General features: G+C 28.9%; 1 protein-coding gene across 1 annotated transcript; it reads left to right on the plus strand.

The window, feature by feature from the left end:
* Nucleotides 1-1,346: 1,346 nt before the first annotated feature.
* Nucleotides 1,347-2,797, plus strand: SRAE_X000190700 (Hypothetical protein; the record flags this gene model as incomplete). Its single annotated transcript, XM_024654252.1, has 4 exons — nucleotides 1,347-1,764; nucleotides 1,944-2,105; nucleotides 2,150-2,203; nucleotides 2,658-2,797. 4 exons carry the CDS (start codon nucleotides 1,347-1,349, stop codon nucleotides 2,795-2,797), a joined length of 774 nt encoding a protein of 257 aa, XP_024499377.1.
* Between the last annotated feature and the right edge of the window lie 9,397 nt (nucleotides 2,798-12,194).

Below are 12,194 nucleotides of genomic sequence, written 5' to 3' on the forward strand. Positions count from 1 at the left end.
TGTAACCATAAAATTTTCGTTTTTAATACTAAACACTGTTATACTATCTACATTCACAGACACCTTAAATTTTTAAATATCATTACCTGTATTTTGTTATCGCTTTATACCTGCCTGCTTTTCCTGAAATCAAAATATTCATAATGTTTATTTAATATGCAATTGCTTTCACCCTTTCATATTTTGTGCAATTTTTATGATAGCAACATATTCAATAAAAATATTTATTTTTATTAAATAAAGTTGCTTTTTTAAAGAATAATTCCATTGATTTACCTTATTATCATTTATTATATGCACGAATTGAATTTTATACCTTAATTCTTTCTTTTTATTTTTTTTTACACATAAAGTTATCTATAAATCTTATTTCTACTTTTTTTTTCTAATATCAAAAATAATTTGGGAGTAATTAACTTCTTCCAACTATATTTTTTGAAATTTTCTATCTTTACTATCGTATTCTATCAAATACTTTGATTTATATCAATGGCTTATTATTTTATCCATAGCTTCATATTAATTTTCAAACTATACATAAAATATTTTTTCAAACTTTCAATATCCTTACCTTTTTATTATTACACAAAAAAAAAATTTTAATTTCTTGTAAACACAATAACACAAGCACAAAAAAATAAAATAAATATGGGACAAATAATGGGTCTAAAATAAAAAGATATTTAAATTAAAAAAAAAAGCAATAAAAAAAAATAGTAATACTTTTCATTGTTGTTGTAATTGTGGGGGAGATGATAATGATATATTTATTATAGAAAAATATAAAAGTTATATTGCATAGAGTAAGAAAAATAATCCTTCTTTTATATATAAATTAATATTTAATTTTATTAAAAAGCAAAACATATAAACCTCATCAATCAGTACTGATAAATTTATAATTTAAAAATTTCGGCATCTGGTGAAATTATAATACATAAATAATGCATTATTTTCATTGATGATAAAATTTTTTACTTACTCTATTCACTTATAATATGATTTGTTAAAATGAAATTAAGATAGATAGCCATTAAATTTACATTATTTCCACAAAACAATTGATTGTTGCTAAGAAGAAAGATAATTGTGAAAAGTTACTAATATACATAATATTTTAGTTTTATAAAACAATATATCACCTGAAAAGATTTTATTTCTTTTAGTTTAGTAATAAAATATCTATTTTAAAAAATTATCGACATTACTATTAAAACAGATTTTTTTTTTTGATTAACTTTTATATTATATAAAATATTCTAAAATATTATTCTATATTATATAAATTATACATTTTATTAAAAATTTAAAATAAATAAAAATCCAAATTGAAAAATCTAGTATAAATGAATTCTGATAAAGAAGTTTCTATTCCTATTCGAAATCTAGGAAATGATAATAAAAATCATAGTTTATTAACGGACTTAGAAAAAAAATATTCATATTTTAATGGAATGATTAGTCAAATAAAAAATTCTCCATACTATGATGAAGAAAAATTTTTATTAGTAGTTCAGCGTATTATGAATCTTGAAGATGAATTAAAATTATCCGGTATAAATGTTCCCAAAGATAATACTCTTTTTGACAAAATTGTATTAGCTATGATAAAAGACTATCCTAATACTGATTTACAAATAGTAGCTACTAGTTCTAGACGTATAACAACTACTAAGATGAGTTATGAAGAATTGACACCAGGAATGGATAATAAAACTGATGATGAGGTTATGAAAACACAAAGAAAATTATTAAATGAAATTTGTGCGTAAATATGTTTAATAGATATTTATATATTACAAATAATGCTTTTTTGTTTAACTAAAAAATTTATCTTGCTATTTTAATCCATTAACAATCTGTCCATGTTTATAGAAAATTAATAATTTTACTAATAATAATTTGCTTGTATATGTCATTTAACTAAACAATATTTTTTTTAGATGAAAAAGAATATGAAAAGGAAATTGATGGATTGACATCACAAGATAATATAAAACAATCTGAAAAAGTTGATGAAGGATATACAGAAGATAATGGAGATGTAACTTCTAAACGAATGACACATACAATTGTCACAACACAAACAACATATATACCAGAACGTATGTTTTATAAGTTTTTTTATTTTTATAATATAAATTTTTAGAAGAATTTCCTAATGATACGGATAAGAAAGTTATTTTTGATGAGAATCAAAGTGGTGAGTACTATGTACAATAAGGAAATTTATTTTTCTTTTAACACATATAAAAGTCAAATGTTATAAAAAAAAAATAATAACATTTATGTTAGGCTATACATTTAACAATTTATATTAATTAACAAAAATTTTGTGCTTTTCATTTATACTGTAATACTATCGTGCTTTAAGTTACAAACTGCTTATCTATATAGCATATAAAATATCCAACTTTTTTTATGTTGACTTGTGATTTAAAATATGTATATAAAAAAATTTTTGTTTTATTTTGTGTTTTTTTCACTATCTATCACATATAATTTTTATTTTTTGCTTTTTCTATCATTTAACTAATATACTAATATACGTGGGTCTTAAAATAATCAATTAAAGAAATGTTTGTTATAAGAATGTACTATTAAAAACATTAAAATAGTAAAAAAGAATTTTTACAAATTTAAAATATATGATTCAGGAGATAAATTTCGATTAAAAGTCAACAACAACATTTATGACGGTATTTTACATACAACTAACACTTTTGACGAATCAATGGAAGCTTCAGCTAACAAAAACACTCATATAATACCAATATCAAAGGATAAAAATAATTGAAAAAAATTAAAAAGGACTTAAAATTATATATAAAAAATATTTTGTTAATAATCAAAGAAATTTTTTAAAAAATTTTATGCAAACATAAAGAAAAAATAATTTGTTCATTTTCACAAAGATACCATTAGTAAAAATGAAAAAAAAAAAAGATTTTATATATTGTGTATTGTGTTTTTGGCAATATTTATATTTATACATATATTTTCTTATAATTATTGCTTCTATACACTTTATTAGTTTATTTATATTTTTATTTTCATCTTCTCCTTTTTTATTAAATATTTCATATGAACCTTTGACTAAATTTTAGTTTATTCATTGTGATTGTACAATTTTGATTTTTTTTTTCAACACAAATTTTAAGTTGATCTTTAATGCTACATTTTTTTTTAAAATGGGGGTAAAATGATTGTAAAAAAAAGGAAAATAATTTTAAGTAGCATAAAATAATCTTCTTTTCATATGTTTTAGATGATGATAAAGACTCAATTACACCACAATCTGTTAAAAATAAAGTAGCTAAATTTGAAAATATATTGAGTAGAGAAGCAATGATTACAAATGATAAACCATCTTCAGTAATTTATACACAAGAACAAGAAATTTCACCTACACAAAATCTTGAATCAAGTGTTGAAAAATTAAATCTACCTGAAAAACATGAAACTGCCAAAGTGGATGAAGAAGAAAACATAGAATCACCAGTTGTTGAGACTTCATCGATAAAATCAGTTCAAAGATTGTCAGCAATGTTTGAATCTGGAGTATTAGATGGTGTTAAGGATGATAATGATAAGAAAAGTGATATAATTGATAGAAAGAAAGAACTTATTGAAATTGAACAAGAACGTAAAGTAACAAAAACAATTACTACTAAGAAAAAAACAAGAATTGGCAAAGACGGTGAAATTTATGAAGAAGAATATGAAGTTGAAGAGTTTAGTGATGAAGATGTCCAACCTCAAATTGGAAAAGCTGACATTTATGAAGAAGAAAAGATGGATGATGCAAATTTAAAAATTACATCAGAACCAGTTTCAGAGATACATGAAGATAAAATAGTTAGTAAAAGAGAAGTTGATGGTGATGAGGATGACGACGAATTAATAAAAATGTCTACTACCACCATTACTGAAGATATTATAACGACAACTAAAAAAATATTAAAAGATAAAGAAGACAAAGAACCATTTGTATACACAACAAGTGAAGTTGTTCAATCTCCCGAATTACTCACTGAAAAAGATTATTCTCCAGACACGGAAAAATTGTTGAAAGACACATCACATGACGAAGAACAATTAAAAGATGAAACTGATGAAGTAGATGAAGAACATTTGCCAGAATATCATCCAGAAACAACAATAATGGCAATGAAAGAAGATAATAAACCACATGTGATTGTTGAAGAGGTTGCTGATAGTATCTCAACTGATTCTGAATCGCAAGATATTGAATATTCACATGTACAAAAAGGCGACAGATTCCCTGACTATGATGACCATGAAATTAACGTAGATGATACAGGTAAACCTGATGATGAAAGTGAAATTAGTTTCACCAATGTAAACATAGAAAGTAGTCGTCCTGAATTTGATAGTAGTGAATTTTCTGAACAACAACAATACCAAGTTGATGAAGACGAACAAAAATATAACTATCCATATGAAGAAAAAATGGATGAGTATCAAAAAGATGAAAAACAATCCATCTCACCAACAATTGAAAAAGTTGGTGAACCAGAAGAGGAAATAACTATTATAAGTAAGATAATTAAAAAACCGGATAGTGATGAAGTAACTCATGAAACAAAGATTGTTGAGACAACAACAATCATAGAAAAGATAAAATCAATTGAAATTGGATCACCAATTACTACGGTTGAAGCTACTTATGAAGAAGTTGAAGTTCCAGTAACAAAACTAGAAGCAATGGGAATTAATCAGAAATTCCTTGATCCATCAAGCGGTTTAATTGAAGAAAAAATAGAAAAAGAAGATATTCCAGATGAAGCAAGCGAAACATCAATTAAAGATATTGCATCAATACAGACAGATGTACTTTATGATGAAGAAGGTAAACCACATTATATTGTTAGAAGAGAGTCAGAAGATGTGTTATCAACTGCTACTAAAGATATAATTGAACATCCAGGAAACATAATTAGAAATGAGAGTATTTCTAGAGAAAAAGAAAATGATTTAAGTCAACCAATAGATGAAGAAATATATCATGAAAATATTATTGCAAAATCTGAAGAATATATTTCAATGCCACCAATATATCCAGATAAATTTGAAATACAATCAAAAGAACCTTCTGATCATGAAGAAGAAAGTACAAATGAAAGATCATATTTAGACGATAAAAATATAATCACTCAACATTTAATAGAATCAACTGGGCCTATAAATGTAGAAGATGAAATTGAAACAGATAATCAGTTAGACGTTCAAACCGAGAACTTACCACTTACTATGGAAGTTGATGTTCATAAAACCATATTCCCAGAAGAAAAAGAACATGTTGAATTTGTCCCAGAAGTAGAAGAAATTACTTCTGAAGTACAAAGAGAAGAAGATAGCGACAGTCTTATTGAGGGTGTAGTAACTTCAACAATATATTTCGATGAATCAGACAAATCAACTGAAGAAAAAGATAAGCACAGTTACGAAGAAGATTTCCAACCAAAAATTAAAATTACTGAACATATAATAATTGATGATCTACCCAAGGCCGTTGAGAAAGAAGAAAATCTTACTTCAAAACATCCAGAAACCAAAGATGACTACAAAGATGAAGAAATTGTCATGACAGAGACAACATATTACGACGATTCAAAAAAACATGACGAAGAAATGTATCAACCTGATTACGATGAACATCATAAGCCAGAAGATAGAAGTATTGAATCAAAAATTGACAGCACATCATCTGAAACTACTGAGAAAAAGGTAGACAGTATTATCGGTTTACCTGAAAGTATAGATGAACATGAAAATGTTGCAATTTCTACCACAGCATACTATGATGAAGCAGGAAAACCTGCTCAAGTAGTTGATCAAACTGATTATGAATCATATCATGAACCAGAAGTAGAAATTAGTGAAACGGTAGCTATTGAAGAGTCACCTAAAACCATTGAAAAAAGAGAAGAAATTTTGATTGAATCTCCAGAAAGAGAAGAAGAATCTATAATTCATAAACCTACTACCGAAGCAAAAACCCACGATGAAGCTAAAGACTTCTTAGAAAAAGATCTGGAATTACCTACTGCAGAAAATATATTCGAAACCAAATCCATTGACGACGAAATAAGATACTTAACTGAATTACCATCAAGAGTAAAAGATGTTTCCGAATCACCAGAAGATAAAAACATATTAAATGAAACTATTATCACAACAACAACACCTCACGACGATTCGGACAAACATACCGATGTAAGTGAACAACATGATTATGAAAAGCACTATGAACCACAAGTTCAAAAAACTGAAGTGGTAACTGTAGAAAAATCACTTAAAATGACTGGAGATGAAGAAGACATTGCAACAAAATCTCCAGAAGGAATAGATGACTACGAAAATGTTGAGACTATCATCACGACAACGACTTACTACAATGATCCAGAAAATTATATTGGTAAAATAGATCAACTTGATCACGAAGAACATTATCAATCAGAAGGTAAAAGTAGTGAATCTGTTTCTATCGAAGAAGTACCTAAAACTACTGAAGTAATAGAAAGTGTTTATAATGAATATCCAGAAACTCATGGTGATTATGAAAACGTTGAAACCACTACTACTACAACAACATTCTACGACGATTCGAACAAATATGCTGAAGAAATGTACCAATCTGAATATAAAGAACATTATATACCAGAAGTTAAAGATATTAAATTAGATACTGCTAAAGAATTATCTGAAACTACTAGTGAAATAGAAGACGTTAATATAAGACTACCTGACCATACAGATGACTATAAAGATGAACAAATTGTTACTACAACAACATACTTTGATGAACCTGAAAAATCTGTTGAAATAATTAAACAGTCTGCTTTTGAAGAGCATTTCGAGCCAAAAAGTAAAAGTAGTGAATCTGAAACTATCGAGAAGTTACCTGAAACTACTGCGGACAAGGAAAAGGTTGTAGAAGAGTCTCCCGAAGGAAAAGATGTTGAAACAATTATTACTTCAACTGAAATACATTACGACGATTCAGAACAATACGTCGGAGATTCATACAAGCCTGATTTTAAAGAGTACTATGAACCAGAAGTCGAAAATATTGAATCAGAAACTGTCGGTGAATTACCTGAAACCGGCGAGGAAAAAGAAAGGGTTTACATTGAATCGCCTGAAATTCATAATGAGTATGAAGATGTAAAAGTTACTACCACAACAACAACAACCTACTTCGATGAATCAGGAAAACCTGTTGAAGTAATTGATCAAACTGACTATGAATCATATCGTAAACCAGAAGTTGAAATCAGTGGAGCAGTAACTATTGAAGAGTTACCTGAAACCATCGAAAAAAGAGAAGAAATTACAATTGAATCACCGGAAATAAAAGAAGAATTTATTATTCATAAAACTACTTCCGAAGGAACAATCCACGATGAAGCTAAAGAATTTGTAGAAAAAGATATTGAATCACCTCTTAAAGAAGACACAGCTAAAAATAAATCACTCGAATATGAAAGAAAATATTCAGTTGAATCACCACAAGAAGTAGAAGATATCATTTCTGAATCGCCAAAGGAAGAAGATACACACATGTTCAATGAGGGTACTACTACAATGGAAACGTCTAACAAAGACTTGGAAAAAATTGATGAAAAAAATTACCAGACTGACTATAAAGAGTACTATGAACCAGAGATTGAAAATATTGAATTAGAGACTACTACAGAATTACCTAAAACTGCTGAAAAAGAAAGCATTTTTACAGAGTATCCTGAAATTCAAGACGACTATGATAACGTAGAAACTATTATTACAACAACAACAACCTACTATGATGAATCAGATAAACCTATTGAAACATTTGATCAATCTGATTACGAAAAATGCTATGAACCAGAGCTAAAAACTAATGAAACGATAGTCATTGAAGAACTACCCGAAACTATTGATAAAAAAGAAGATATTACAATTGAATCACCAGAAATGAAAGAAGAATCTAAAGTCTATGATATTACTCCTGAGCCAACAACTTATGACAAAACTTTAGATGTAGATTCTGTGGAAAAGGATATTGAAAGACCATTTAAAGAAGACACAGCTGAAGCTAAATCAATCGAATATGAAAGAAGATATTCAGTTGAATCACCACAAGAAGTAGAAGATATCATTTCTGAATCACCAAAGGAAGAAGAAAAACACATAGTTTATGAAAGTACTACTAAAATGACAACGTCTAACGACGATTTGGAGAAATATGGTGGAGAAACATACCAACCTGATTTCAAAGAATACTATGAACCAGAAACTAAACTTATTGAATCAGAAACTTCTAGAGAGTCATCCAAAACTACTGAGACAGAAGAGAGTATTTTTACAGAGTCTCCTAAAATTCATGATGATTATAAAAATGTAGAAACTACTACTTCAACAACGACGACATATTATAATGAACTAGAACATCCTGTTGATGTAACCGATCAAACTGATTATGAATTGCATCAAGAACCAATAATAAAAGATATTTACGATTCAGAAGTTGAAGAATTACCTAAAAGTCCTGAACAAAAAATAAACACTGTTACAAAATCTCCAGAAATCAAAGAAGAAGTTGAAATTGTAGAAGTAACACCTTTAACTAAAGCTCATTCTGATGCTGAATTAGACAAAGATAGAACTTATTTTGATGATGAAAACATTGAGCATCTAGAAGATGATGGAAATATGATTTTAGAGATTAAAAAAGAAGAATCTTTGGTTAGTGATAAATCTCCTGAACCAATAATGACCGAAGAAGATTCAATAAAACCAGAGGAAATTGATAAAGTAGTCGAAAGTTCAACAGATAAACAAAGTGAAGATGAATTTTATATAAAAGATAAAGAATCCCATGTTGATAATTTAAGTTATCAAGACAAAATTGCTTTTGATGAAATCCAACATCGTCCAGAGTCACCTAATTCTGAAGACGAATTTTTATTTGAATCCAAAAGAAATGACGGCATCACAGATGAAGTTCCTTCATCGACATTCTATGATCATCCTGGTGAAGATGTTGATCAAACAAATAGTTCTGATGTAGAAAAAGAAATACACCATGATAAACTTCCATTTGATGAAACCTACCAACGTCCTGAATCACCAGACTATCCAGATTCAGATCAAGAGCCATATGATTACGGCCATTTGTCACAGGAAACTATGAATAAACAACTTCTTAAACAAGAATTTCATTCCCAGAAGACAGATGTCCATGAATCTCCAATTTTTGATGCTAAATCTGCGTCCACTGTAGAAAGAAGCCCTGAAATATATGATTATGAAAAGAAAGAAATTGTTGAATCACCAGCAGCAAAAGATGGATTTGAATTTGAGTCATTATCAGACAGAACTATTGGGGAACTAGGAGAAGGAAAAGAGCATCGTCCAGAACCATCAGAAGATAAAGAAATTATAGAAATTACTGAAAAAGCAGTTTCACCAACAACCTTGCCCATTGACACTGAAGAAGATGTATTAACAGTTATTGATAATGAACAACCACAACCAATTCACGAAAGTTCATTATTTGACATACATCCAACGGTCGAAGAATCATATCTTGAACAGCAACTTGATAAAGAAATGTACGTTTCAAAAAATCTATTTGAAGAGAATGATGATAACACCAATTTCGATGATATTCAAGGAAAAGTTTCTGAAGTTACCGATGATAAGAGAAGAATACTAGATGATTATTCCTTATCTAAAGAAGAAGACACTATTGACTCAACACATTATCAAACATTTTCTAGTAAATCTCCAATCCGCGAACATGAAATAGTTGAATCCTTACCTTTAGAAGAGGAATCATACGTAGAACAGAGAGATTACGACGATAGACGAATACCAAGAAGTTTAAATTTAAATGATCAAACTCAAGAAGAAACTTTGGTTGACGATATAGAAGCTGACTCACTTCAGCAAAAAGAATTACCTTTAGACAAAGATACTGAGATACACTCGTTAGAAGATGAAGTCTATACAACAGCTGATGACCATGGCAAAACTACGGTTTACTATGACGATTCAGATAAGCACATTGAAAAAGTGGATCTACCTGATTATGATGACCACTATGAACTTGAAGTTAAAGAAAGAGAACCAGAAACCGCAGAACAATTAATAGAAACTATTGAAGGTAAGGAATTCATTCTAGCAGAATCTCCAGAAAGAAGAATGGATGATAAAGATTTTGGAACAATTATTACTACAACGACAACATATTATGACGATTCACAAAATCATACCGGAGAAATGTACCAACCTGACTATGAAGAACATCATAAGCCAGAAGATAGAAGTATTGAATCCAAAATTGATAGTGAATTACCTAAAACTAAGGAGAAAAAAGTAGACAATATGCTAGAAATATCTGAACGTACAGATGACTATGAAAACGTAGAAACCATAACTACAACAACAACAACCTACTATGATGAATTAGGAAAACCTGTTCAAGTAGTTGATCAAACTGATTATGAATCATACCATGAACCAGAAATAGAAATTATTGAAACGGTAGCTACTGAAGAGTCACCTAAAACCATTGAAAAAATAGAAGAAACTTTGATTGAATCCCCAGAAAGGGAAGAAGAGTTTATAATACACGACACTACTCCTGAACCAATAACTTATGATTACAACATAACTAAAGATATTGAGAAAAAAGATATGGAATCACTCACTTTAGAAAACCTAGTTGAAATCAAACCATCTGACGACGAAATAAAATACTCAACTGAATCACCACTAGAAGTAAAAGATCTTTCCGAAACACCAGATGACAAGAACATAATAAATGAGAGTATTGCTACAACAACAGCATACTTTGAAGATTCAGATAAAGATTTCAAAGAAGTAGACAAACCTGACAATGAAGAGGAAAACTTGACTGAAATTAAAACAACAGAAAAATCTGTTGCTGAAAAACTTCCTGGATTTACTAGTGAAGAAGAAACTACCAACGGGTCACCTGATATAAAACTTGATTCGAAACCACCAAGTGAAAACTTGAACATACTAGTTGGATCAACTTCAGAAGTAGAAAAAACCACTTCTGAATCACCAAAAGAGGAATACAGAGACAAACTAATAGAAGAAGACAAAAAAAATGCTTCTTATAATGATTTAAGTAACTTCAGTGAAGATTTGTTAAAACATGACTTAGAAAACACTTTTAAAACAGAAATGAAAGTCGCTGCAAATGTAATCTGTGAAGAACTATCTGAAACTGTTGTACAGGATGAAGAAACCGTTAGCGAATCTCCTAAGAGCAAAGATTATGAAAATGTGGAAACAATTACCACAACGGCAACATATAGTAGTATATTAGATCAACCTAGTGAGGAGATAAGTCATCTTGACTATGAAAAGCACTTTGAATCAGACATTCAAATCACCGAATCCGTTGTTGCTGGTGAATTACCTGAAAACATTCAACCAGAAAAACCAATTATTTTAAAACCTACAGAAGATACAGATGATACCATGAATGTAAAAACTGCTACTCCAATAAATGCATACTACGATGAACCAGAGAAGTCTGTTGAAGCATCTGATCCAATTGATGTTGACAGGTATCATAAACCAGAGACAGAAATAAATGAAATGGCAGCTACTATAAAGTTACCTGAAATTTTTGAAAAAGGAAAAGAAATTACATCTGAGTTACCAGAAGTAGAAGAAGAATTTAAAACTTACGATATTACTTCTGATCCAACAAAATACGATGACAATGCAGGCGAAGAAATTGCAGAAAAAGATCTGGAATCACCTATTACAGCAGATGCAGTTGAAACAGAATTAATAAGCAGTAAAGAAGAATATCCGGCTGGATCACCACTAAAAATAAAAGATATTACTTCTGAATTACAAAAAGAAGAAGATGAGAACGTATACAATGAAAGTATCATCACAATGCCAACATCTTATGACAATTTGGATAAAAATACTGACAAAATGGACTCACCTGATCATGATAAACATTATGAAACAAAAATTGAAGACATTGAAGCAATAAATGTAGAAAAAATTCCTGAATCGGCTGAAAACACAGAAGAAAATATAGATAAATTTTCAGAGAAAAAAGATGATTACAAAAATGATGAAGCTAGTATTACAATGAAATTATACAACGAATCGGAAAAACATGCTGGAAA

The sequence above is a fragment of the Strongyloides ratti genome, scaffold srae_chrx_scaffold0000003, assembly GCF_001040885.1.
Source record: "Strongyloides ratti genome assembly S_ratti_ED321, scaffold srae_chrx_scaffold0000003".
Lineage (NCBI taxonomy): Eukaryota > Metazoa > Nematoda > Chromadorea > Rhabditida > Strongyloididae > Strongyloides > Strongyloides ratti.